Here is a 27,534-nt window from a genome sequence, read left to right as displayed (position 1 = left end):
GGTGAAGTTGGGTTCGAGGGTGTGTCGCACCTTCTGGGTGGGGTGGTGACGAGCTGCTTCAGTCCAATGTTGGTCTCTTAGCAGTACGTATTCCTTGGAGACAAGGGTGTGGGGTGCAATGTGGTTTTTGATGGTGTTAGTGAACGGAGCATGGGGTCCAGGAGGTCTGTCGGCGAGAGCTCCACATAGAGTCAACCTGGGGTTGACCTGGATCTCGAATTGGATGTGTTCCATTGGGGGCAAGGAGTCGTTGGAGATGGAGGTTGTCAGCCAGAGGGAGCTTTTGCGGACAATAGCGAGGCCTCCTCCAGGGTGGTTGGGGCAGTCTTTCCTCTGGACCCTGTATCCATCGGGGATGGTGGCTACAATGTCGGGTGCAGAGCTGGCATTGGTCCAAGTCTCTGTGAGTAAGGCGACATCGGGTGAGAGGGCCTTGAGGAGGTCCCAGATATCTACTGCATGTCTGTGCAGGGAGCGTACTTTGAGGAGGATGCAGCTCAGGGGCATGGGTGTGCTAGCATGCAGTGGGTTGGGAGTAGCTGTCAGGGTCTGGAGGTGGGTGAAGGTGCAGCTGCAGGGTCCTCTGAAGAACGGGCCTTGGGTGATGCTCGGCATCAAGAGCTGGCAGTTGTTGCTGCATCCAGGGTTGAGTGCATTGAGGGTCCCTGCGTCGTAGTAGTCGGGCATCAGAGGGCCAGAGTCCCTGGCACTGGTCGCGGTAGGGCACAGCGGTCCCCATTAAGTAGGGGTCGAGAGGAGGGAGAGTGGGAACACACGGGGGCGGGGAGGCGGGGCAGCAGCAGCGGGAAAGGGAGCAAGAAAAGTAACAGTGAAAGCAAGAGCAAAATTGTGAAACCAGATAACAGAAAACGGCACAGACAGACAAAAAGGAAAAAAGTAGTCAGAAAAAATAGAAAGGCTAGCAGAGCGGACCAGCAAAAGAGCAAGGCTCTCCCACTGGACCACCGGGGAGGAGGCGCAGGCAGGAGCCTGCGGGTGGAGGAGGGCCTCAAACACCTACCTGAAATCAGAGAGGCTCAGGGGGCAGAGCCGCAATGACAGGGCTGCCCGAGGGCAGAGCAGTTTCTCTGACCAGGTGGTCAGAGGTTTTGCTCACTCTGTTGCGCAGGGGCTGACATTAATTAAGGGGTCGGGGGAGGGAGAGCGGCTGGGAGGTGGGAGCGGGAACACGCAGGGAGGGAGGGGCCGTGGGGCAGCAGCAGCGGGAAAGGGAGCGAGAAAAGCAACAGTGAAATCAGGAGCAAAACAGTGAAAATAGAAGACAGAAAAACAGCATAGACAGACACAAAGGGACAAACAGACCAAAAGGCACAGACAGACAAAAAGGAAAAAAGTAGTCAGAAAAAACAAAAAGGCTAGCAGAGCGGACCAGCAGAAGAGCATGGCTCTTCCACTGGACCACCAGGGATGAGACGCAGGCAGTCTGCGGGTGGAGGAGGGCCACAAACACCTACCTGGAATCAGGGAGGCACAGGCGGTAGAGCAGCAGTGACAGGAGAGCAGTTTCCCTGACCCGGACATTGGAACAATGAGCATCTGATAACGAGAGGAGGTAATATCCGGGTTGGTCGGGGACATATGTAAGGATGGATAGGTATACTCCATGAGAAGGCGGGACAACAAACAGTGAAGGCACGCTATATAGCACCAGCCGCAGTGCTTGCATGCAACTTAGGAGACCGTGGGAAATAAACACAACCCATCTTCTCCAAGTGAAATACACAGCATTTCAAGATAGTGGTAAAACTGTCTTGCAATCCTAACTCCCCCTCAAGGGCCAGGAGTTTACAATGGAAGTCATAAAACCTGCTCCATTCAGGCGGGAGCAATGCTGGGTCCCGCACCATGCGAGAAGCACATGACCCCCTGCCCTTTAAAAAAATAGCCCAAAGGGATGGGCTCCCTGGGGCCAAAATAGACCTTTTAAACAAGGCATGGCCCTGGGGCCTATGAATCCTTGGCCCCCTTTGCTTTCTAATATAATACAGTTCCAGGGAATGGAGTCCATGGGTCTAAAAAGTCTTGGTGAGGGGTGTTGTGCAGCTCCCTCCCCTTTTTTATTGTGTTTGGCCCGAGAGGATGGGTCCCAGAGGCCTATTAGGATTCAGAAAGGGGGTCTGCACGAAGCCCTCGTATTAGATTTTGGCTCCTGGAGATGGGGGCCCTGGGCCCAAGAAAGCATAGGCAGTTGGCTACAACCCCTTCCCCTGTTTAATTGTATTTATCCCAATGGGTGGGTCCCCTGTACCCGTTTAGGCTTGAGGAAAGGGACCATGCTGCCACCTGCCCTTTTTTTGGAACGAGCCCAGGTGGATGATGTCCCTAGGGACAATTAAGGCTTGGAATGGGGGCTGAATGCCCCTTTTCCATTAATATATGTTTTGGCCTCGAGATGGGGTCCTTTGGGCTCAAAGGACAACCCTAAGCCGCACATGCCAAAGGATGTGCACAGCATGGGGCTGGCTGCCTTTCCATTATTAAATATAGTGTAAAAAAAGGAACTTTTTATGCATATTGGGACTGCAAATCGCATAACACCTGTTGTCATGTGATGCAAAAAAATGGTCAGTTAGGAAATATCTTAAAGATTCTCTCTTCCAGCCAAACTGACAATGCCCCTGAACAACACAATAAGAGAGCACTCTGTAAGTACCCTCCCATCGCGTAAAACAAAGAAGCAGATTCATTTCCCAGCAAAATGAGAAAGAAGTGTACCAGGAACCCAATAGCCCTGACAAATGATCTTTGTATGCACAACGGTACTTCTAATCCAATGAAACTTGCGTCACATGACGCGGGAAAATGGTGTGTGAAGAAATGCTTAAAAGAGACTGCATTAGGGCCATACTGACAATGTCACTGTGCAACAAGGCAGGCCAGGGTTCTGGGAGCATGCATCCTCATTACAAAAAGAGGTAACTTGAATCCCCCATGACACAAAAAAGAAGCGTACTAGGAGTCAAATCCTTGGTAATTATTAGGCAGCTTGAGCACCCTTGATACAGGAGCACACTTGAAGTCCACCCTCCAGGCTAAAAGAGGAAACCCCCTTTTTTATCATTCGGCACAAGGATAGCCAGCAGTAGCGGCTCCTCGAGGAAGTGCTGCGGGCAGTGGGCCCCCGCCCTGCCCCACCGCCCCGCAGCACTCCCTCGAGGAGCCGCTACTGATAGCCAGTGAACCACAATTGATGAAAAGGATTATATAATATGAGTTGCTGTAAGACTGATTAAACTATTTCTGGAATTCCTCTATTCAGTTGTCAAATCCTTCCATGAAGATGGCGTTTTGCTCTCAGTCAAGGTAACATAATTTATCAGCAATTACGCAGTAATGTTTTGTAATCTAAGCACTGTAACATATGCTTTCTGATTTATTAAGTAAGATTCTTATGAGGCCAAACACCGAATACACCAAGGGGCATATTATCAAAAATGTGTGATAATCACCGCAAAAGTAACTTAACGCAACAACCACATCACAGTCTATCGCGGGAAATTTAAGCCGTGTTAACTAAGTATTCACAACACGGCGGTACCATGCGATAGTCACCAGATAATGTGTCAAATGGCCACATTCAAAACAACGCCACACCGCAAAAAATGCGAAACGCGAACACAAAAAAAGCTGCGATGAGGCCAAGCGTGATACAAAAAGCTGCGAAAACCAGCCACAGGCCTGCAAATCCCACGCGTCTGGCGGGAAAACGCACTATTAAAAAAAAAAAAACACAAAAACCAATTCAAACTGTGTAGCACCATGGATGCACCCAGACTGAGAGCAGAGGACAAGCCGAACCCCACAAGCCCCATGGAGGACCAGCATGGAACCTCGTGTTCGGGGAACGGCAAGGAGAAGAGGACAACGGGGTTCTGTCCGCAGGAAGACCGGATCATCGTCACAAAGGTGATAGAACACCATCAACAACTGTTCGGCACCTCTACTGCGGCACTGGCAACCCAAACGGAAATATGGCAGGCAATCGTCACTAACGTCAATGCAGTCAGAGTGTTGAGGAGGTCAATGGAGGAGGTCAAGAGTCGCTGGCCTGATGTGAAAAGGCAGACCAAACAGAAACTCACCGCCAACAGGAAGGCGGCAACAGCGACTGGAGGTGGGAGTCCTGCGACACAGGAGAAGCTGGATGAGCTGGAGGAAACGGTGGCCACAGTCAGCAGTGTAGAGACGGTGGCAGGATTTGGGGGCCTGGACACAGCTCGATACGACCTGACCCAACAGCAACAGGGTGAGCTATGACCAGGGACTGGGGGGAAGGTGGGAGATGGGCACATTGGCACACATGCACAATTATGTGTAGCACACTGCACACCCACAATGATCGTGGAACATGTCCCTGATAGCCTTGGCACACTGCAGCACACATTGAAACACCAAGTAGGCCCCCGTCCACAATGTGCACAAAGGGGCCCCACTCCCTATCACCAATTTCACAACCTACCCATGCACATGTGCTGAATCCAGCAAAGCAGCGGCTCTGTGAGCCACATTGTCTATACAAGTGACTCTGCATGTCCGATAGCATGGCAGCAGCCAAAAAACATTAAATGGTTCATGAATCGACATGGAGGTGGCCCAGTGCACATCACATCCTTAAAGGAGCAGGTCACACTCTGACACTCTGACATATCCACGTGCACCCACAACCCATGCCGTACAATACAAGCAGCAGACGAACAATGCACCAGGCCACAAAATCTGTACAAGAGCACATATATCCCAAGTCAAAAATAATTCAGACCTTGAAAAGCACACAATTCAAAGGCACCCCGCCTCAAAGGGAGAAGGGTACATGAAATCAGAGCTGGAGGGCAACTCCCCCATAATGCAGCACACACAAATAGCAATCACAGAACATCAGCAATGACCGCAATGTGGTACAAAGTGCAACACCAACACCACACGACAGAGCTCACAACAGGTTCCGCTTGTGTGTAGTAACTGTCCACTCACATCCGGCATTGCCTGAAACTGTGTGATGATATTGTACTGGTACTACCACAAATCCGTCATGTAGTCGAAAAACACACTGACTGCCATCAAATAGCCAGCTCCACAAAAACAGTCACAATGTACATTGGCATGAATATAAACATCTGCAAATCTTCAACATACATGTGAAACTCTGTTAACCGGCATCTCCCCTTTACATTGCAGAGGGACAACACATTTCTCATCATTGACAATGAAGAGGTCAACCTGCACATATGTCAAGACACCCTCCAACGGATAATGGACAGCCTCCGCACCCCATCCCCAGGAACAGGGTAGGTCAGCTGCCTCGAGGTGACCCCACCACCTGCACAGACCACACAGCAGGAAACACACACCACCACAGCTGTCTCCCAGGAACCCCCTGACCAATATATGGAATTCCAAAGGCGTGTGTTGGGTTGCTAGGTGGAGATGGCTGATCAGCTGCGGGTGGGTTTCGATCTCGTGGCAACCAAACTCGATGCCATACGTGGGCGTCTGAGTCCCATCAGGGACCACATACAGTCCCTATCGGACACCGCCTGTCCGCACCATGCTCCACCACAGACCTTGGCTGACCTCGCTGGAGCCATTACTCGGATACAAGACCTGTCTCGTCAGACAGGCACAAGCGATGACAGCACAGAGTTGGCACAGATGCAGAGGTCAATGGAGACCATGGAGCAGATGCAGGCTGGAAGCATGGCTGCCACCGTTGTACACCAGCGAGCAACGAGTAGTAGCTGGGAACTTCAATGCCCTGCAGTTCATCATCTTGCCATTGCTGCCACTGAGCCTGTCCCAGATGTCTGCAGATGGAACATCGACACACACAGCTCTGACCCCTGATGTGTCAGTGGCACACAGTGATGCAGCCCCATCACCTTCTCAGTCTGATGTGTCAGTGGCACACAGGGATGCAGCCATTACCCCGCCACACACACCCGGACACACTGAACACAGAACCCGTATCAGGGGAGTAAGATGGGTATGGTAATAACTGTGTGAGGAAGGAGGCAGTAGCATCCATCACCGCCATATGGCCTGTCCCTGCCTGGTTCTGACCTATGCATCATGCCCTGGGACAATACCTTCCACTGACCCCCCGGAATACTCTGCGACATTCACCCGGACCCCGACACGGACTGCCATATCTTCACTGCTGGACAATTACACAGCAATCCGGCTGCGGACTGCACTTCCCCTATTCTAAATCACTTTTCAATCCCCAAAGGACTCTGGTTGGCCCACCACTGTGCTTCCATGTAATGTGGGCTTGGTTGGCCATGTACAGCTCTTGCTCCGTCATTCACCTGAATGTGAATAAAACATTCTAAATCACACAGATGTGTCATGACTATGTTCACTCACGTATGGAAGTATGACTGGATGTAGGGACAATGATTGCACATGAAGGTACACCCTGGTAACTGACATCTATGAGCATGTTTATCCCTGAGACACATGGCCAATTGGATGACTGTGAAGGTGAGTACTAGCTGTGTCCCTATTGCACATCAACAACAATCTCACAACCCCCCAACGTAGGCACACATCCATGTATTGAATAGAGCTGTGAGTAGGAATGACTAAATAGGTAGCATTCCAGAAGTGATGTCCTACATCACATGTGACAACCAAACTTCACGTTGCATACCTCCTCACACACATCTATGTGGACACGTCCTGTTATAATTCATAACATTGCTCCACATAGTCTGAGTTTGGACACCATACTCACATTGCTGAAGTCACATAAGTGCACAGGTCCGCCAGCAACTATCCCAAAACAATGTCTGTCTCACAGAGGTGGAACTTGCGAAAGGGAGCCACCCCCATTGTACATGCGTCAGTCAGTTCCTGCCTGTGTAGGGACGATGCTCAGTGTGGCACACAAGTGGGCAATCTAATCAATACTCATCACAGTTAGACACCAGTGGAGTTGCATAGACTTTATTGGCATGTGCGTGTCAGTACGGATGAGGCAAAAGGCCACAAAAGGCAGGGACATTCTTAAGACACTTACACGCAGCATGGGAACATGTCGAGATGCAGAAAATGGTGAGGCAAAAATGGACAACAATCATCACGGATGGCAACGGTCTCAGCCCACATTGCCGTGCTGGACGAGTCATGTGTTGTTTGGCATCTGCCCATTGCCCCGAGTGAGGGGGCATGACTCACTGCCCATGGGATCTGCATAGTGCTCTGCCACCGGAGTGCGCCGACTTTCTGCTCTGCTGACAGTGATCAGGTGAAAGGTTCACATGTCGTGCTACATTGACATGTGTGTACTCTCCCCCCAGCAGTGTGTCCGAATTGGTAACGTTGCCAAACAACACTGTGTCCGCCCATGGACCTGCATCACCTTGCACAGGTATGTGTACACATGCATAGTTCCACGCACATGCATCCAGAGTCCTGATGAAGGCAGACATGTCCTCTGTTGTGGTGGGATTTGTGAGCATTCCCCGCGATGCAACAAGGTGTTGGGACCAGTGCTGTGGGTGACAATCCGATGTGGCTGCAGGAATGTAGTTACTCGTCCATGAATGCCTGCGCAGCTTCATGTGCAATGTGTTCCAATAGTACGTTGTTGTCGTGTTCAAGGAACACCAGGGTGAGCAAATCCATTAACTGGTCTGGGCAGGTGTGCTCAGCCCATGCCGTTTCACCAATCTATAACACAGCCCAATAGGGGAGTGCCTCGATGTAGTCACTGCACACGAGGAATTGTGCAATCTCCCATGCACAACTGCCAACACATACGCAGTACGTGAAGGCATCCCATGCACTGCTGTCTTGGTTACAATCCTGTTCACGATTTAACAGGGGGCTCGCACACACGTTATAGTCCAATTTATCTACGGTTGTGTTGGATAGGCAGACATCCGTTGGATACCCGAATGTGCATGTTTGGCAGTAGAACCAGGGCTGGACGAAGGTGAAGTTGGCAAGGCGGAAGCGCAGCCGGTAACTGATCCGCAGCACTGCCAGTGGCAGTGTGCCCAGTAAATGCAGCATATGTGCACGGTACTGTTCCACATGATGGGGGTTGTTCATGTGCCCAGGATGGCCTGCCATTGCGTTGGTGCATCTCGTGGAACCGGCACTCTTCTGAACTGCGGCAGTTGTGTGGAGGATAAGCCACAGCTCTGAGCAAGGATTCGAATGTGTATGCAACATTGGGGAGAATGTGTTGCTATTTACGTGAGTGTCAAGGGCATCCCATGCAGGGGTACCTCAGTCAGGGGCTTCTGTTTGTGGGGTGTGGATAAGTTGGATCGTTCATTTGCGCAATGCGTGGTGTGGGAGTCATCCCCATCTGCCATGGCATTTCTCTCAGGGTGTTACAGCTTCGTTCAGGACCTAGGTCAGAGGTGCAGCTGTCCTCCCGCCTTCTGCATTGGAACAAAGGAGCTTTCATCCCTAATGTTTGTCTCACTACTACTTGCGTTTTCGGAATGTGATTTGGCTTTGGCGCTGAGATTGAGACAAGGCATTATGCTCATGGCACACCTTCTTCTCTTGAATTTTGTCTTCCTGGTTGTGTCCTACAGATTGTCCAGTGAGGACCCGCTAGGACTCATCCGAATGGTTGTTTTTGCGTTTGTTTGAATGGTGTTTTGTGTTGGTGATTGCATTGCTGTATGACTGATTCTCCATTTTCTGGCCATGCATGTGCTGTGCTCCCTTGTATAGTGCCGGTTTTGGTCCCACTTTGCACCAGGTCAGAGCAGGTGTTAATTTCCTGGTGCTAACGTGCCTTATCGCATGTTTTTTGTTCTTATCGTAGATCTGGCTGGTCGTTGATAATGTTGCGGAGTTATGTTGTCGCTGCTTTTTGCTCGGGAACGCCTACTCTGCATCTCATTAGCGATAGTTGCCAAGGTCATCCGTGGCGTTGTTTGCTGCGGATGCTAACGCCGGAACAAAGGAGCTTTCATCCCTAATGTTTGTCTGACTACTACTTGCGTTTTCGGAATGTGATTTGGCTTTGGCGCTGAGATTGAGACAAGGCCTTGGGCTCATGGTGTACCGATGGCGATACACACACACACAAGTTGGCATGTGGAGCCAGGTGCCAGAGAGGCCTTGTGCTGCTTGTGCAATCTGACTCCGTCACTCTTCCTCGCTCTCTCTCTCCCTCTCTTTCCTTTGTTGGGCGCATGGCACACCTTCTTCTCTTGAATTTTGTCTTCCAGGCTGTGTCCTACAGATTGTCCAGGGAGGATCCGCTAGGACTCATCCGAATGGTTGATTTGGCTTTTGTTTGAATGGTGTTTTGTGTTGGTGATTACATTGCTGTATGACTGATTCTCCATTTTCTGGCCACGCATGTATATTGATTTTCCTGCTTGTGTGACATCAGGCAAAATATTTTGTTTTGGAATTTGTAGTGGTGGTGTGCAGTTTCTTTGTCCGGAGTTGGGGGGCCTGGAGTGGGGGTCCGGGGGGGAATTGCGGGCCTGGGTGTGGTGGTGGTGGGTGTTGTGGCCCTCCTAAGTGTCCGTGCTGCATGGGCAGTTGCTTGGTGGCATCTGTTGTTCTTCATGTGTGGCTATGGGCTGTGCTCCCTTGTCTGGTGCCGGTTGTGGTCCGACTTTGCACCAGGTCAGAGCAGGTGTTAATTTCCTGGTGCTAATGCACCTTATCGCATGTTTTGTGTTCTTATTGCAGATCTGGCTGGTCGTTGAGAATGTTGCGGAGTGATGTTGTCGCTGCTTTTTGCTCGGGAGCGCCTACTCTGCATCTCATTAGCAATAGGTGCCGGGGTCATCCGTGACGATATCTGTTGCGGATGCTAACACCGGAAAAGTGGTGCTTTAGGCTGTTTGCACCGGCTTGTGAATGGGGCGGTAAATTTATCACGACTTTGGCAGCACTAAAGTGTCGTTAACTTGGAGATAGCTCCTTGAGGATATGGCCCCAAATTTTAAGGATATATTGGAGGTATGTTTTTGCTTTTGCCAACCCCATCTACCTTCCTTGTGACATATTCTAGTTCAATAATCCTACCTGCATTGACCTGTTTCCCTGTGTCTAGTTTTACAGTGCTTTCAAATAGTTGTATCGAAGTGCCACACATACCATTGGTAGCCCTGAGGAAGACCTTTCTAAAAAACTGCCCTTTTAGTAGTTGCAATGCGTCAGCATATTTAAGTGAGTTGAGGGTGACCAGCCCCACACTGATTGTGAGCTGTCATAGATAAGCAACAATTTTCAAGCACCTTGAGTAACAAACATTTGCAATGCAGTAGGTCTCGCATTTGTGGGAGTTTTGAGCTGTTGGCATTGTAAGTGATAATGCCTTTTATTTATGTGTTGTTTTTAAAACAGATAAATAAAAGGCATTGCATTTTCAATGCCAATAGCTTAAACGTTTGCAAATGCGAGACCTATTGCATTGTAAATGCTTTTTTTTCTTGGAGGCAATTGAGGGTCAGAAAGTTAAGAGATGAGATGGTGGAGAGGGCCTTTCAGCTTCACAGTAATTAGCTCTCATTAACATTTTTCGAAAACAAAGGCACAGCCTGAAAGACTTTATAGCCCACAGCTATTAGGGCCAGTGTGGGAACATTAACTTGGCCGGAAGTTGAAGGTGTCTGGGAAGAAAAGCAGTTTGATGCCCCCTTTGCCAGGCTCAGATATTCTAAGGTTCTTTAGCTCACCTCAATGAAGCACCCTGTTTGGCACAGGCACAACATGTGCTGCTTCTGGTGGCCTGGGAGGGCCTCCCTTTGACTTTTGTGCTGCATCGTAGGATAGTGAGAGAGGGCTCGGTGCAGACAGTGCGTTAGAGAGTGACAGTCCACACACTGCTTTAGTGAAGGACGCTGTGGAGTGCTTTAGTGAGGGACACTGTGCAGTTCTGTGGTGAGGGATGCTGTCCGGTGCTGGTATGAGGAAGACAGTTCAGTGCTTTAGTGAGGGACTCAGTGTAGAGCTTCAGTGAGGTAAACAGTGCCGTGCTCTAGTGAGGGACGCTGTACGGATCTGGTGAGGGATGCTGGGTAGTGTTGTAGTGAGGGACACAGTGCATTACTCTAGTGAGAGATTGACACTAGGAAGTGATTTAGGGGCATATTATCAAGCACGGTGTTAGAATTATCGCCGCTTTAGCGGCAGAAAACTTCCGCTAAAGCAGCGATGGGCTTGATAATATGCCACAGAGAATTCCCATAGAAGCCCATGTTGACACCAGAACATGGGCTTCTATGGGAATTCTCAAAGCCATATTATCAAGCCCCTTATCGCCGCTTTTAGCGGCAGTTTCTTTCCGCTAAAGCGGTGATAATTTTAACACCGTCCTTGATAATATGCCCCAGTATGTTTTACATCCTCCAGGACTTTCAGGATCTCACAGAGAAAGACCTTGGTAGTGGAGGGGGTAAGGAAGCAGCGGCATTGAGAGATACAAGAATGCCGCCTGTGGCAGCTCGGGTGATGGTGCCACCTCTGTTCCACTGGCTGAGCACTGGAGAAGCTGTTTTCGCTACCTGATCCTCTTATTCCTCCAGGATATCTAGCCGGTGGAAGTCTGCTGGTATAAAGTTAATCTTTTGGAGTTGCAGTTAAGCCTCTATTTCCCACAGATGATGTTCCTCTTTTAGGAGTTAGTCCGAATCTAAGACACCAGTGGGGATAGCTGGATGATGTGAGGAAAGATGAAAAGAACATGAATTGTAGTCCTCACTCCAAGCAAATGTTTATATAGTCGGACAGCCAAAATGTTGCTGGTTCTCTAGGAAAACTTTGGAGAGATTGGGTTAAAAGATTCACAGCATATGGCTACTGGAAGGCAAAAAACTATTAGTGAAAGAAATAGCATAAGAGGAAAACACTGAGGAAGAATTGGGATAAATGTGGCACATACTAGGATGGGAATGGAACTGATACACTAATATGTGGTAGAAGCTATTTGTGAACAGAGGACACTGGCTAATACACATCTTCTACCAAATAATTCAGATGGCACCGAGGAAGTGACAGAAACATAAAAAAGAAGGTAGACAATATAAAATCATCGATTGGGATTAACAAGCAAAGAATCTCTTGATACAAAAAGCTGTTGTCATTGAGAACGACTCATCCAACCAGCAGCCGGCTTATTACCCTTTACCTCCACAGGTTGGTCCCCCCAGACCTCCTAGTTGACTCTGTTGGCCTAGGAAGGACAACACCTAGGAAGGTACTGGACAAAAACAAAAGGCACTTTTTTAGTAATATCACATCCAACCACTTTCTTTGAACCTGGTAAAAAAGAACTCCTAACATATCTGAAATTATTCCTAGGCAAAGTAACACATTGAATGTTTTCCTCCTACAAAATCGAATAGTAAAAAAATTCATTTCTATAAAACAAAGTTTTAACAATAGGGGAATGGTTTGAGAAAGTTCAGTAAAACAATAAAGGGAGCTGTAGGGTTTGGAGGAGAAATAGAAATGTAAAATAAAGGTAAGGAGGAGGTTGATGCGCATTGAGAAAAAAATGGGGCAAAGAAGGGAAAAACGAAGAAGACAGTAGGAAGAAGGCTGCAGAAACAGAATTAAATATAAAAGGAAACACACACACACATATATACAAATACATATATATGTGTGTGTGTTTTTCCATATTACCTACTGGCGGTTGCCAGTAGGTAGTTATAGTTAGGACCTAGTTTCCTGTCAGGGCTCACCTTCAGCTTCTCGCTGGTTATTGTAGTCTTGCACAGGAACAGAAGTTGCTTGCTTCCCAACTCCCACTACCAACCACTCAGCCCCAAAAGAATACTTGGCGCTAACTGATCAGCAAGGGGGAAGGGTGAAAGTGGATAAAATAATAAACAATAAGAGAGACTGGTTCTGGACCTTCTGATTTTTCTATCTGGACACCTTCTTCCGCCTTTGATCTGGCTAGCTGATGTCTCCCTAGAAAAACTAAGCACACAACAATTATTTGTTTTCCCTCCTCTACTCTATCCTACTTCTTGCTTCTACATTTTCCTTGAATATGCTACCTACCCGAGATCCTAAACTCTGTGCCCCTCTCCTTGGCTCTATGCTGCCTTCTTTTCTCTCTCTAGTTCGAGCTGGTTTTCTTTCCTATAAAATATTTAATTTGTTATTACCTATTTATTCCTTGTTTCCTATTGTGTCCCCCTCCTACTCTTTAACCTACCAGATGTGAATTAACTGGGTTTTTCTCTTAATATGTCGTTGCTTCTTTCTTATGGTTTAATCCATTGTCTCTTAGATTGTTCCTTTCTTGTCTCTTTATTTTTTCTTGGTTCAGCTTCTCTCCACAGGAATTCTCAGTCCAAGTTCTATACCAGATTATTCTCCTCAGGTATTACTTTTTATCTTTTCTTTTACTGTCTTTAATGTCTTATTGATGTCGTATCTCTTAGGACTTCTCGCAACCCAAAATCATTTATCTTCTCTTTTTTCCTTCAGGTTCCTGAGTCTTAAAATCTGCTGTCATAGGTAAGAATCTACCTTAACGATATTGTATTCTTTCATTTACTTATCATATCTTATCACTCTAGAAATTGTCTCAGAAGTTCACTTAGCTTTCTTCTTCTTCTTTTCTTTTCAGGTTTTGCAGCTTCGCCACTTGACTCGAAGGCTAGAAACAACGAAGCGCTGTCAGGATGTCGGTAAGTATTTCTGCTCGGAGATTCCGAATGACTTCTTTCTCTCACCTCGGGTATCTATTGTGGTTCTATGACTAACTAACTAGGACGCTTGATAAACTCTCTTAAAAACTCGAGCTCTAAGGGTAATAATGCCTTAAAACTACGGACGCTCTTAAATTCTGTCTTCTCTGTGGAAACGCTTCAGTGAAGTGCGCAATGCTTCAGGTGTGCGCGCGTCACATCAGCTCGCTCCAGAATCTTGTAATCAACTAGACTGCAGACCCCAGCACCTTAGCGGCCATCTTGGAGTTGCGGACTTGCCAACAACTCGACCACTGACGCCTGGTTTTCAACCCTGAATGATCACTAGTGTGTAACCGTTTGCGAGTCTTTTTGGGACTGGAGCTAGGGATCCTGACAGTACCCCCCACCAAAGATGGTCCTCCCACCCTGGGTTTGGTTGGATAGCGTTGATAAAAAAGTCTTATTAGTCTAGGAGCATGCACATCTGAATCTAATTCCCAAGATCGCTCCTCTGGACCATAGCCTTTCCAATCAACCAGATAATACAGTCTTCCTCTGACTAGTTTTGAGTCTAAGATTTCTTTTACCTCAAACTCCACTCCTGTATCTAACTGAATTGGGTGCGGAATCGGTTCTTTTCTCAAACTTGGAACTACCTTCTTCAATAGGGAAACATGAAACACCGGGTGAATTTTTAATTTGGAGGGCAAAGTCAACTTATAGGTCACCGGATTAATCTGCTCTGCAATGGGGTAAGGACCACTGAACCGGGGCTGAAATTTTCGGTTCCCTTTTAGTCTTAGATTTTTGGTATTCAACCAGACTTCGTCTCCAATTTCTAAAGGAGGAGGTTCCTTTCTTTTCTTGTCTGCGTACTTCTTATACTTTTCCTTAGCCTGTTCTAGGTTTTTTGATGCTAATTCATGTACAGAATTTAAATGAACCACCAAGTCCTTGACTGCTGGGACTGAGAGCTCAACATCTTGTACTGCGGAATTGGGATGTCTTCCGTAATTTAAATAGAACGGTGAATACCCAGTGGACACATTCTTCGAGTTGTTGTGAGCAAATTCTGCTGTCCACAAGTAGTCAGGCCATTCTCCATCCTGTTTCAAGGAAAACAATCGTAAATATTGCTCCAATTCCTGGTTCACTCGTTCCGTCTACCCATCCGTCTCCGGATGGAAAATGGTGGAAAAGCGAGTTTCTACTCCTAATCCTTTCATAAAAGCCCTCCAGAAATGTTAGACAAATTGAGTGCCCCGGTCCGATATGACCTTGGGTATCCCATGCAACCTTACAACCTGTGTGTTAAAATGACTTGCTAACTGTTTCGCTGTAGGAATTCCCTTTAGGGCCAAGAAATGTGTCATTTTCGTGTATGCATCTACTACTACCAAAATTGTGTTTATTCCATGGCATGATGGTAAATCTGTGATTAAATCTAAGGTGATTGTGTGCCAAGGATGAGGAGGGATGGGCAAAGGTTGCAACAGCCCCTGGGGAGCATGCCGTTCTGATTTTCCCTGAGCGCATATCTCACAGGTTTTCACATATTGTTCTATATCCTTATTCATCTGTGGCCACCAATATTTTCTTTTGATTAGATCTGCCGTCTTGAACTCTCCCTTGTGTCCTGCCAACAAATGATCGTGACATTCCTGTAAGGCTTGGTTCTGCAATGCTATTGTTGGCAAATACAAAGCACCTTCCTTGTAAGGTAGTTCATCTCGAACCTCTCTTCCATGCTCTTGCTGCGCCCAAGTCAGCATTTCTTCGGGGGTCAAAGCTTGAATCACCCTCTCCTTGAAGTTCAGTATGTCTGTGGCGCCAATAATTTTAGTATCTGGTATGATCGCTTGAGCACTAAGTGGGTTCTTTTCTTCTCCAGTTCCCATCCTGGACAAGGCGTCCGCCTTCCCATTTTGCGTACCAGGCCGATAAGTTATCACAAAGTCATAATCGGCAAAATAAAGTGACCAACGAAGTTGGCGAGGTGTCAAAGTTCTGGCAGACTTCAGGAATTTCAAATTGCGATGGTCCGTGTAAACTGTTACTACATGGTGAGCTCCCATTAGATATTGTCTCCACTCCTTGAAAGCGTCTTTTATAGCCAACAACTCTTTTTCCGTAATCGTATAGTTAATTTCGGCTGGCGTCAACTTCCTAGATCGATAGGCCACCGGGTGTAATTGGCCAGTTTTTTTATTCCTTTGAGAAAGCACTCCACCAACCGCAAAATCAGAGGCATCTGTCTCTACATAAAAGGGCTCCATCGGATCAGCATGTAGGAGGACAGGCGCAGTGGTGAACTCACTCTTTAGTTCCTTAAATGCTTGCTCTGCTTCTTCTGACCACTCGAATCGTATCCCCTTCTTCAGTAATCGCGTAAGAGGTAGGATTCGTCGAGAAAATTCTCCAATAAACCTCCGATAGAAGTTTGCAAATCCAATAAACGCTTGGACTTCTTTGACACTGGTGGGTGACTTCCATTCACAGTACAGCCTGAATCTTCCGTCTGTCCATATGGATTCCAGTTGGCGAGATCACAAAGCCCAGAAATTCCACCTGCGAAACTCCAAAGGCACATTTTTCCAACTTGACAAATAATCTGTTCTCTCGCAGTTTCTGTAGGACTCCTCGAACTTGTGTTTGATGCTCCTGCGTATCTACTGAGTAGCTCAGTATGTCATCAATATACACGATTGCGCATTGATCAATGAATTCACTGAGTACGTCATTTATGAAATGCTGGAACGCTGCGGGAGCATTACACAAACCATAGGGCATCACCTGGTACTCAAATAGCCCCAAACGTGTCCTGAATGCCGTCTTCCACTCATCACCCTCTCTAATTCGAATAAGGTGGTAAGCTCCCCTTAAATCCAACTACGTAAATATCCGCGCCCCTTTAATCTGGTCCAATAAGACGGAGATAAGTGGAAGAGGATACCTGTTCTTTTTGTGATGCGATTGATGGCTCTATAGTCGATACACGTCCTCAGCTCGCCCTGCTCTTTTTTAGGCACAAAAAACAGTGGTGAAGACACTGGGGATTGGGAAGGACGTATAAATCCATTTGTGAGGTACTTGTCGATATACTCTCTCAGGTGGTGATTCTCTTGTTCCGTTAATGCGTACACCCGACTTCAAGGCAAGTTTGCCCCTGGCTCTAGGTCTATCTTGCAGTCGTAGACACGATGAGGTGGCAGTTGTTCGGCTTCCTGCTCGTTGAAAACATCTTCGAAATCTTGATATTCCGGTGGTATTGATTGCGTATTGATTACACACACTGACACTTCGGCTGAACATAAGGCGTGAGCCAGGTTCTGTTTACTCGTCTCCTTTAAAGTTCCAAAACGGTGTTCTTTACAATACGCTGAATTCATTTCAATTGTCCTATCATTCCAATTTATAGAGGGATTATGCTCCGTGAGCCATTGAAGCCCCAATATGAGTTGAAACTGAGGGGCATCGATTAGATTAAAGTGTATTGCTTCTTTATGCCCATTTTCTTGATTCAACTCTATCAATTCCGTATGACTGATTATAGGCCCTGAGGATAGATTGGTACCATCAATTGCTCTAACTGGTTCACCTTTTGCCTTGGCGATTGCTTGCAGTCCAATCTTAGCCGCGAACTTCAGATCACAGAAATTGCCTGTGGCTCCCGAGTCCACCATAACCGCTACTCCTTGCATTATTTCTTGACGGAATCGTATTGTCATGGATAAAATCAAATGCGGTGATGACGACTGTAACGTATTCGCCAACCGATGTTCCTGGGGAGTTGATTTCTGATTCGCATCCACCTGCACAACTCCTTCTACAGGTGGTGCTGCGAGTTTTCCTTCGGCTTAAATGACCCCTTTGGCTTCTTTGGACAATTTCGCACAAAATGCCCACTAGAACCACAGTACATACATAAGTTGCTGACTCGCCTTTTCTCTTTCTCTTCTTTAGTAAGCGGCCCCCGAATAGTTCCTCTTTGCATAGGTTCTGATCCTGAGAAACCTTCTGTGCTCTTCCCAACTTCAGTCTTTGCTCTGTCGAAACGTGGAACGGTACTTCGATACTCTCGTCTTCTCTCTCCTCTTCGCTCCCCTTGCCTGAAATCCAACTCTAGAACCAGATCTATAAGGGCGGAGATTTCAGTTGGACGGTTGGGTATCTGAGCCAAACCATCTTTTAGTTCATCCCGCAGGCCTCGATAGAAAACTGCAGTCCGCTTGCTTTCCGGCCAGTCCGTTTCCGTTATAAGCTTGTTGAACTGAGCTAGGTAAGCCACTAAGTCTCTATTTCCCTGCTTCAGCTCCAATAGTTCATTATCTACCACTTGAGAGATCCGCCTTCGGTCAAAGATTCTCAGGAATTCTCTTTTGAACTCGTCAAAATTCTGCAACAATGGATCATCTCGTGAGACTATCGGCATCGACCATGCCGCAGCATCACCACTCAAGTATGACAAAATGAAGGCCACCTTAGATTGCGCATCAGGAAAGATAGAAGGGCGACACATGAAATGAAGTGAGCATTGCGTAATAAACACCTGCGCCTTTTGTGGGTCCCCACTGAATCTCTCGGGTGCTGCCAAAGGTATTACTGGTGACAAGGAATGTATTACCTGTGTTGTTAGCTTATTTGTGTCTCCCATAGATGTGGTTGGACCCTCCCTTCCAGCAGTTTACGGTTGCCTAACTCTCTGTGCTAGTTCTGCCGTCTCTTTCCTTGAATTCATGACCTCCTGCCTTAAACTTTGATTCTCTTCTTTAACCGCTACCAATTCTTTTTGTATAGCCTCTAGGACCGACCCTAAGGTCTGTAAGTTTATTCCTTCAACCATTTCTTTTCTGTTCGGGTGCAAGATTTACGACGTGGGCACTTCACTCTGTCAGGGCTCACCTTCAGCTTCTCGCTGGTTATTGTAGTCTTGCACAGGAACAGAATTTGCTTGCTTCCCAACTCCCACTACCAACCACTCAGCCCCAAAAGAATACTTGGCGCTAACTGATCAGCAAGGGGGAAGGGGGAAAGTGGATAAAATAATAAACAATAAGAGAGACTGGTTCTGGACCTTCTGATTTTTCTATCTGGACACCTTCTTCCGCCTTTGATCTGGCTAGCTGATGTCTCCCTAGAAAAACTAAGCACACAACAATTATTTGTTTTCCCTGCTCTACTCTATCCTACTTCTTGCTTCTACATTTTCCTTGAATATGCTACCTACCCGAGATCCTAAACTCTGTGCCCCTCTCCTTGGCTCTATGCTGCCTTCTTCTCTCTCTCTGGTTCGAGCTGGTTTTCTTTCCCATAAAATATTTAATTTGTTATTACCTATTTATTCCTTGTTTCCTATTGTGTCCCCCTCCTACTCTTTAACCTACCAGATGTGAATTAACTGGGTTTTTCTCTTAATATGTCGTTGCTTCTTTCTTATGGTTTAATCTATTGTCTCTTAGATTGTTCCTTTCTTGTCTCTTTATTTTTTCTTGGTTCGGCTTCTCTCCACAGGAATTCTCAGTCCAAGTTCTATACCGGATTATTCTCCTCAGGTATTACTTTTTATCTTTTCTTTTACTGTCTTTAATGTCTTATTGATGTCGTATCTCTTAGGACAACCCAAAATCATTTATCTTCTCTTTTTTCCTTCAGGTTCCTGAGTCTTAAAATCTGCTGTCATAGGTAAGAATCTACCTTAACGATATTGTATTCTTTCATTTACTTATCATATCTTATCACTCTAGAAATTCTCTCAGAAGTTCACTTAGCTTTCTTCTTTTCTTTTCAGGTTTTGCAGCTTCGCCACTTGACTCGAAGGCTAGAAACAACGAAGCGCTGTCAGGATGTCGGTAAGTATTTCTGCTCGGAGATTCCGAATGACTTCTTTCTCTCACCTCGGGTATCTATTGTGGTTCTATGACTAACTAACTAGGACGCTTGATAAACTCTCTTAAAAACTCGAGCTCTAAGGGTAATAATGCCTTAAAACTACGGACGCTCTTAAATTCTGTCTTCTCTGTGGAAACGCTTCAGTGAAGTGCGCAATGCTTCAGGTGTGCGCGCGTCACATCAGCTCGCTCCAGAATCTTGAAATCAACTAGACCGCAGACCCCAGCACCTTAGCGGCCATCTTGGAGTTGCGGACTTGCAACAACTCGACCACTGACGCCTGGTTTTCAACCCTGAATGATGACTAGTGTGTAACCGTTTGCAAGTCTTTTTGGGACTGGAGCTAGGGATCCTGACATTTCCATAGGAAAAGTGTTTATTGTTTTCCCAATAACTTTGGCGCCGGTTGACGAATCTTCCCGAAATTTTCAAAACCTGTGGCCTGCTCCGGTCAACTCCTAACCAGAAATCTTGGGGTGATTTGCCAAGCAGGGGCCGAGAAAAAAGGGGGGTCCCAAAACGTGTTTTCTCCATGAGAATTCCAATAGGAAACTTTGGACACGGCTACAGCCCTAACTGCTGAACGGAATTACACCAAATTTGGCAAAAAGGTAGCCCTTGGTTCAGAAAGAGACCTTTTTGTTAAATGGTGTAAATCCGTTCAGTAGTTCCTGAGAAATTTAAAAAATAGAGGTCGAAAATCAATTTCCCATAGGAACCTTTAGACACGGCTGCAGCTGGAACTGCTGAACGGAATTACACCAAATTTGGCAAATAGGTAGTGCTTGGTTCAGAAAGCACCCTTTTTTTAAATGGTGTAAATCCGTTCAGTAGTTGCTGAGAATAAATAAAAAAATAAAAGTTTTAAGTTATATAGAGGCGCAGTGGATTTGCACACCCTCCTGACCAGGAGCTTTATTCTAATTGGCTGTCAACACTCCAAACCAGGAAGTGTTGGCAGCCATCTTGTGCCTTGGTAACTGAGGCACAACAAAACAGGGAAACAAAGGTGAAAAAAAAGAAAAGGGGGCAGGGTAGAAAATTCACACTGGGTGCGCGAATCTGGCCGAAAAAAAAAACCCGAAGCACTGGCTCCTGCGCTTCATTATTATTTAGCCCCCAGGTGGGCCAAGTCCCGCGGGCATGGTTAAATATAATATTTATATTCATGAAACGCAGTGGTTTTATGAGATCTGTCTTTCATGCTGATTCATTACAGATGCAATCTCTTATTCTAATAGGCTTTCCTTCCATCTAGCGCTTTGCATGCAGTTGCTTACTAATGTAAATAACAGCGCCAGATTACGTGAAGCGAACAAATGTTTGTGCGCTTGCAATCCCCCCCTAGATTTATTAGCAGCCTGTTTAGTGGTACTCAATTTACTGACCTTGCATGGATGCTCGGATACCTCGTCGTGACCTGCAGAGCACGCCAGATTTTAGCAGCGATCTCTTAACTCACAGTCCGACGCATGTTTCATTTTATATTTCCATGTCTTAGACTCAGTCCATGATTTGTACTCTCCACTTGCCTTTATTTGGTAATGGGTTCCTTACATTTCCGTTTCTTGTGCCAGTGAACTTGCACCTATTATGCGGCATTGTGAAGAAGTGCATCCGAAGTCGGGTCTCACTGTGCTCTTTGCCGTATAATGTGTACATGCAGTGACCATGTGTCATACGTCACGTTCAGGCAAACCTGTTATTTTAGCCACTGTCACTTTGCATGCTACTGCTTTTAAAAAAGTGTTCGTGTTAGCAAGGTCGAGTCTGTAAGTCCCTGGCCGCGCGCAATGTACCGTTATCTAAAAGGCAGTGTTGAATGTGTGACACATAGAACGGGTAAGCTTGTCAGCTGTGCATGTCAACTGTATAACGTTGATGGATGTGTTTCTGCTAAGGCACAGGGATGCTGGGATGTTACGTACAGTTGTGAAGGCCACACTGCCATGTGTATGGTCGGTGAGTCTGTGTGTGTGCATCATTGCGGTAATCTACGGGTGCATCACTGTGGCCTAAGCTGATGTCTTTGTCTCCATGCAGGCCGCGAACCCTGCTTCACATGCTTGGATCAAGGCCTCAATGCTACCAGAGACTTCGCTCCCCAAGGAAGCCTGCTGGACTTCAGGGCCGGCAGCCCCGACAGCCTGGACGATGAGCCTCCGGCCCGCGACACCGCCACACCGGGCAGCGTGGTCACCAAAAAGAAGACGCTGACCATCTTCCCCAAGAGCCAGATCTTCCAGCTGGAGTCCACCTTCAACATGAAGCGGTACCTGAGAAGCGCCGAGCGGGCCTACCTGGCCAACTCTCAGCAGCTCACTGAAACCCAGGTCAAGATCTGGTTCCAGAACCGCAGGAACAAGTTCAAGAGACAGATGTCTGCGGACATGGAGGGCCAAGGCTTGGCAGGGTCAGTGCCGGGGATGTACAAGGAAAGCTCTTTCCTGGGCAGGTGCTTGCTGCCGGTCTCCTTCCCTCTCCTGTACCCCGGGGGCACCATCCCATACTTCTGCTTCCCGAACCCGGGCAAATACTTCAACCTTGTGGACGGAGATGTGTAAAAATGCCCCGTGTCGGACATAAACCCCTTCTGCGGGAACCCACGGTTCACTGGGCCACAGGCGGGACAGGAGTCACCACTCGCCAATGTATTTATTTTTATGGCACAGTGGAGACTTTACAACCTGCTTTCTAGGCTCAAACACATTCCCTTCTTGCATCTTTAAAAAGGAAACAGAAATGCGAGTTCATTACTTCTACATGGATAACGATACCTGTATCGGCACTTTCCAAAGTTAGAAAATATTCACAGTTTCTTCAAGAAGCACTTTTCCTATCGTTATCCTTGCAAAAAAGACTGCAGATTTTTTACTCATAGCTCATTTTTCTTCAAAGAGAATTAAAACGTACAGTCATTTAAAAAAAATCAATTTATGCTTTTTTGGTTTTTCTTTCTATTGAAATCGCAATGCATCATTTTTTTAACAGCGAATTGCAAACTTGTCTTTCGAGATTAGTTCAAAATAAATTAATCCGACCAAAGAATGCCCATTCTTCCAACATTTCTGATCCAGAATGTAGCAACGTCTCTTTGTGTGTTTCCAAGCGTGTAAGAGGATGTTTGAAGTAGTCAGTGTGGTGGAGTGTGAGTGAGCGTGTACATTCCCAAACGCGTTGAGTTGGTCGTTTGTTCGCTGCTCCAATAAAGACTGTTTGGAAGCTAAAAGGTGTCCGTGGCTGCTGTTGGTTCGAGTAAGAGGAGAATTAAAGCGTTGTTGTCAGAAGTAGAGGATTGCCACCTCGCTGCGGACCACCATCATAAGTGAGTGAGGGGAAGGCTTAACACAGCGTTTTCGCTGTTCTTGCGGTTTTGTTAATATTATCCCCTTACCTGCGCAATTTCTTACTAAGGTATTCTTGAAGACATAAAGATCGAAAACTATTCAAGCGAAATTTTGTTTCGTCTTCGGTCTGGTTTTAGTGTCGATGATACCGGATTAGTGTTTCCATAATTGCGCAAATGGGTAACAAGTTCTTGGTGAAAACCAATCCGAACATTGAAGCGATACACAGTCACGCTTAATTGAGTTAAAAATTCAGGAGCAGAAAATAGCAACGACCAGGAATGTGAAACGTGCTGAGGCAGCTGGCAAGATGTTTGACAATGTGGAGACCATTGAGACGGTCGAGAATGTGCCATCAACAAGCAATAGCACACAAATACCTGGTTAACGACAATTGTGGGACCAATTATGGAAGGCACTTAAGACTGAGCAAAACAAATGGTGGGAAGCTACCACTTTGCAAAAATATATAGATGTGGGGAGAATTCCAAGGGGTCTACGCATCTTCATCACACCCACTTTTAATGACCCCGAACCCAAATTAGTCAATGACTGGGCTAGCAACAATCATAACTGCTCGACCAATATGTTAGTGTTGCTAGTTAAACATGCCAAAAGGGATTGCGAAAGATTGGCAGACACTATTGACAGTTTGACGGAGCAAATTAAAGTTCTTTGCGTACAGGAAGAATTAAAAAAAGAAATGGACAAAATGGAAATAAATCTTGAAAAAATTGAAGATGACATCAAACTTAAAAAACAGAGAAAATTTCAAAGGGACCTGGTTGATTACCAAAAAGGACAGATTCTAACTTTTGCCAAAAAATACGATCAACTTCGTAAAAATTCCCCCACGGTTGTTCCTATGGGCGAGAACACCAACAAAGCAACTGGGAACCAGGAAGAACAAGTAGACACTGAACACCAAACGGATGGAAGCATCACGAATAGCAGTGAAATCTCAAATATTTCTGAGTTTGATGGGGTAAAAACCAGCATTTTAACAGAGTTCAGTCTCATGGCCCAAGGGAGACAAACCAGCAACAAACAAGGAAACATACGAGGTCGTGGAAGAGGAAACAAAGGTGCAAGAAGAGGAAACAAATCAACACAAAGAGAATCTGTGAGCCCAGTGGGAAGCCGTACAAGGGGCCAAAGCAAGACGAAATAATGGATAAAAAGACGGTTATCAATTTATCAGATCGAGTGCTGAGTGACTTTGAGTTAGAACTGCTCTCCCTTGGACTCACTTTCTGCCCATCTAATGGCACTATCCAATGGCGGCGGCGCTTGCCTGATGACTGCTGCTGACGGGAGCTAAGGCCGGGGGAATTCTCTGACAATGCGACGGTGTCCTGGACCTGTGACCGGCGGTGGTGTCTGGACACGGCTCTCCTGCACAGGGTTGGGAAGGGCTCCTCGGTACCGTGCACTGCCCCCCACCGCTTCACGCTGCTTGCGATCTCTCAGCCTGGTCGCCTGCTGGTCTCCGCGAAACCTGAACTGGCTCAACTACGATCCCTCCCGGGTCAGACGCGTCGACGGCAAAAGCTCTATTAAACTGTTGCTTTCAGGGACTCCATTCCAATTTTCAGAGCAAGGCAAAGAACTTTTTGGGCTGAAGACCAAAGTGTGCAGCAGGTGCAGTCCTTATGAGTGCAGTCTTCTCTTTGTGCAGTCCAAGGTTTCAGCAAGCCAGTCCTTCTTGAACTTTTGAGACAGGGATTTGAGTTGCTGGACATCTCTTTCATTTGTATCCAGTGTTCTTGGGTGACAAGCAGGGTGGCACCCCTGACCAATGGAATACAGAAGTATGACAGCTCCCTCCAAAGTATGGCATATTCTTCTCCCAGAAGCACTATACTTTAGAATCTTTTCTCCTGGAGGTTAAGATCAGGTTAAGCTAACCCACTGGTGTGGCTAACTTTTCATAACACCCCCCCTCTAGACCCTCTGCTAATTCAATTACTGGGTCTCCTGTCTGACTGGGGGTGCGGGTTGTGGGGGTGAGCCTGTGTCCTGTCCTAACTGTCATTTCCTCATTTGGCAAATCCAACCCCATCCTACCTTTTGCTCTGCAGCTGCAGATCTCCTCCCATCAGATGTCTTTTGTCTCTATGAATGTCACTTCACTCCTCATCAGAGCAGCTTGGCTCAGCATGTCAAACGCTGGCCAATCAGGAGAGGTTGCTGGTAGGCTGGATTTTGGCACATCATACATCAAGCTTTATAATAAGTCTAACATTAGCATGGTGTTAGATTTATCATAACTATTCTTTTAGATCTTTGAATTATATGTTTAGCTTACTCCTACCATTAGTTATACTAAATTATTCCCGTTAGCCCATGGAGCTAATGTGCTACAATGGGCAAGAGCAAAAATGGCAGTTATTCCCTCACCAGGGCATATAAAACATATTTTAAAATGTCCCTACTTCTTTCTACATGGCTCCCTGCCATGGGGGCACCTAGGGTAGACCTTAGGGGTAACTGATATGTAGAAATAAGGCAGTTTAGGACTTTGAATATACCTTTAATTCCAAAGTCAAAGTTGCATATAATTTAATTTTAAAAACAGACTGCAAAGCCAGACTGCATTTAAAATGACAGCTGGCAATACAGCAGTGCACCCTTAAGTGCATTAAATTGAATGGGCCTCTAAATCTACATGCCCTACCATTTACTAGGGACTTACAGGTAGGTTGTCAGTACCAATTGTAAATATACCTAATTATGTTGTACTTTTAATCAGGGCACAGGCCCTGGGTCTGGTTAGCAAAGCCCAGGACACAATCAAAGTCAGAATACCAGCATCCAGTAGTCAAAATGTGACCCACAAAGTAGTGGGGTAACTGCAAAAAGCACTGGTTTCTCACAGGACTGCTGCTGCGTGCTGCATCCTTAACGCAGGACCCCACATCTCATTGGAAATGCCACTGTGCGATGCATCCTTGATGTAGGATTTTGCATCGCAGCTCCATGGAACAGCTGCAGCGTGGCACAGCCTCATCATAGGACCTTATATCACTGCACCGCAGCTGCTCAGAACTGCTGTTGTGCATTGCATTCTCGACACAGGACCACACATCTCAGCCCTGAACCACTAATGTGCAAAGCATCCTCGACGTGGGACCTCTCAGCACTCTGTAAACTGGATTTAAGGGACTTTGTTCGGCGGGCCTACCCTGATCCCTATATCTGCTCAGCGCTCCATAGTGGTCAATCTCAACTTGTGAATTTGTGCCAGACATTTTTAGTACTCATCCCATCAAAAGTGCCACCATCTTTTTTTTTTTTTTTACAGAGTTTTTATATTAGTGCGAACTTGACCCGGTATAGGGTATCAGAGCACTTTACATAGCACCTGTTTCGTTACATGAGGACACATTCATTTTTGTTAGGCACCAGGAGATTTAGTGATTTGCCCAGAATCACAAGATGTTCAGCTTCATTGCTGAGACTCGATCCCTGTTCCCCAGATTCAAGGTCAACCGCCCTAGCCGTTAGGCCAACTCCTCTCTCCCTCTATGCTCTAATAAATGCTTGGTAGACCGAAGGGCCTGCCTGAGCTGTTCAGAGACTGCATTGGAGGCTGACCAAAGGCAAGATGCCCAAAACTAATTCTCGTTTCAGAAAGGGTGTATCAGTCTACATAATACATTACCCTTGGAAGCTGTTGTTAGAAAGAAGTGCATTACTTCAGGACAGCCTGTTCTTTCAATAATGTATTGGGTGGCGTGATGGTTGAGAGACGCGCCCAATTACTGACCAGTGGAAAATAACGAGACCGCCACATCAGAGCTCAGGCAGGACCTCCCCTCCATCCACTGCAACTGAATAAATGCAATGGTCAGAAAATCAGATGTGGAAAAGCCCTGAAGAACTGCTCAGACCCTGATCTTCTGCACGGTCCAGCTCTATCCTTCGTCCAACACCATGCAGGTGTTCCTCACCTCCGCCATCATTCTCGCTTCTGTGATCACCGAAGGTGAGACCTCAGCAGCTTATCAATATTTTTATTTAACTTCGTGGAACTCAGGATCACATAGTCCAAAAGAGAAACTTTAAAGTCTTCTGCCAGAAAACACCTCTGATTGACACAACAAGAAAAGGCAAAACAGTACATGCTTACAACATGTACCAGAGTGCTAAACAACCCTACCAGAGAGGTAAATGCCATCTCATCCTAGCAACATTTGACAAATGGCCAGAGGGTCTCTTCCTGTGTATGTTTGACAATGAAAATGCACAGGGAATACATTCAATTAGTGGGTAATGGGTTGGAGCAGTTTCATGTACAAGGTATTTCTTCCAGTAGACTGGTACAGTAGACTGGTACAGGCAAATGAGGGGTAAAGTAGAAACACAGTAATTCAACTAACTGATTTGTTTCCAACGTTTACATGGATGTTTTTTAAAAGGCAGGTATTTCCAATAATAATGCATCTGAACTAACTGAATGTTTTCCATTTTTGCTGATTTGTTTCACCTATTTACAGAAAGAAATTATTGTCTCTGTATACATCTATAAAAATGTCAAACATGGAAACTAGGCTTTTAAAATGCTAGCTCCTAGGCCTTTCAGTGGCTATGCAGTTTCACTGGATGGAAAACATGGGACGATTACATCTAGTTGTCAG

General features: G+C 46.4%; 1 protein-coding gene across 1 annotated transcript; it reads left to right on the top strand.

The window, feature by feature from the left end:
- The first annotated feature begins 7,366 nt into the window (after window positions 1–7,366).
- On the top strand, window positions 7,367–22,111 carry LOC146808905 (homeobox protein HMX2-like). Its single transcript, XM_085614799.1, has 6 exons — window positions 7,367–7,390; window positions 13,292–13,345; window positions 13,595–13,655; window positions 19,170–19,210; window positions 19,447–19,507; window positions 21,591–22,111. Exons 1-6 carry the CDS (start codon window positions 7,367–7,369, stop codon window positions 22,109–22,111), a joined length of 762 nt encoding a protein of 253 aa, XP_085470925.1.
- The last annotated feature ends 5,423 nt before the right edge of the window (window positions 22,112–27,534 follow it).

This window comes from Triturus cristatus, chromosome 7, assembly GCF_964204655.1.
Source record: "Triturus cristatus chromosome 7, aTriCri1.1, whole genome shotgun sequence".
Taxonomy (NCBI): domain Eukaryota; kingdom Metazoa; phylum Chordata; class Amphibia; order Caudata; family Salamandridae; genus Triturus; species Triturus cristatus.
The sequence above is the reverse complement of the archived record's forward strand: the minus strand, read 5'-3'. Positions and strand labels throughout refer to the sequence as shown.

Bases quoted from the DNA above. Each gene is read 5' to 3' on its own strand.
- LOC146808905 (XM_085614799.1), top strand. From the start codon at position 7,367: ATGGACCTGCATCACCTTGCACAG. The intron at 7,391-13,291 runs GTATGTGTACAC...TTCTTGGTTCAG, and splicing joins ACCTGCATCACCTTGCACAG to CTTCTCTCCACAGGAATTCT. The intron at 13,656-19,169 runs GTAAGTATTTCT...TTCTCTCCACAG, and splicing joins GAAGCGCTGTCAGGATGTCG to GAATTCTCAGTCCAAGTTCT.